The following is a 298-nucleotide window of genomic DNA, read 5'->3' as shown; positions in this document are numbered from 1 at the left end:
GGCTACCGGGAGTGACTTGGGTAGGTCCTGCTTGTTGGCGATGACCAGCAACGGGGTGCCTTGGTTCTCGGCGAACTTGGTCACCTTGTGTAGCTCTGTTTTGGCCTCCTCCAACCGGTCCACGTCCACTGAGTCCACCACGTAGATGATACCATCGGTGCAGCGGCTGTAGGACTTCCAGAGCGGGCGTAGCTTCTCCTGACCACCCACATCCCAAAAGTGGCAACTGATTCCCTTGGCCGTCCCGTTACTCAACCGAATCTTCTCCGTATTGAAACCGATGGTGGGCACGGTATTC

General features: G+C 57.0%; 1 protein-coding gene across 1 annotated transcript in view; it reads right to left on the bottom strand.

Annotated features, from left to right (window-relative positions):
* Positions 1-294, bottom strand: part of LOC104163621 (ADP-ribosylation factor-like protein 4C) — a gene marked incomplete at its 5' end in the record, with an annotated part of 449 nt that extends 155 nt beyond the window's left edge. Inside the window, one exon of the mRNA XM_009702676.1 lies at positions 7-294. Within this exon, the coding sequence (XP_009700978.1) occupies positions 7-294 (288 nt within the window). The remainder of the gene's footprint in view (positions 1-6) is intronic.
* Between the last annotated feature and the right edge of the window lie 4 nt (positions 295-298).

This window comes from Cariama cristata, unplaced genomic scaffold, assembly GCF_000690535.1.
Source record: "Cariama cristata isolate BGI_N322 unplaced genomic scaffold, ASM69053v1 scaffold37676, whole genome shotgun sequence".
Lineage (NCBI taxonomy): Eukaryota > Metazoa > Chordata > Aves > Cariamiformes > Cariamidae > Cariama > Cariama cristata.
The sequence above is the reverse complement of the archived record's forward strand: the minus strand, read 5'-3'. Positions and strand labels throughout refer to the sequence as shown.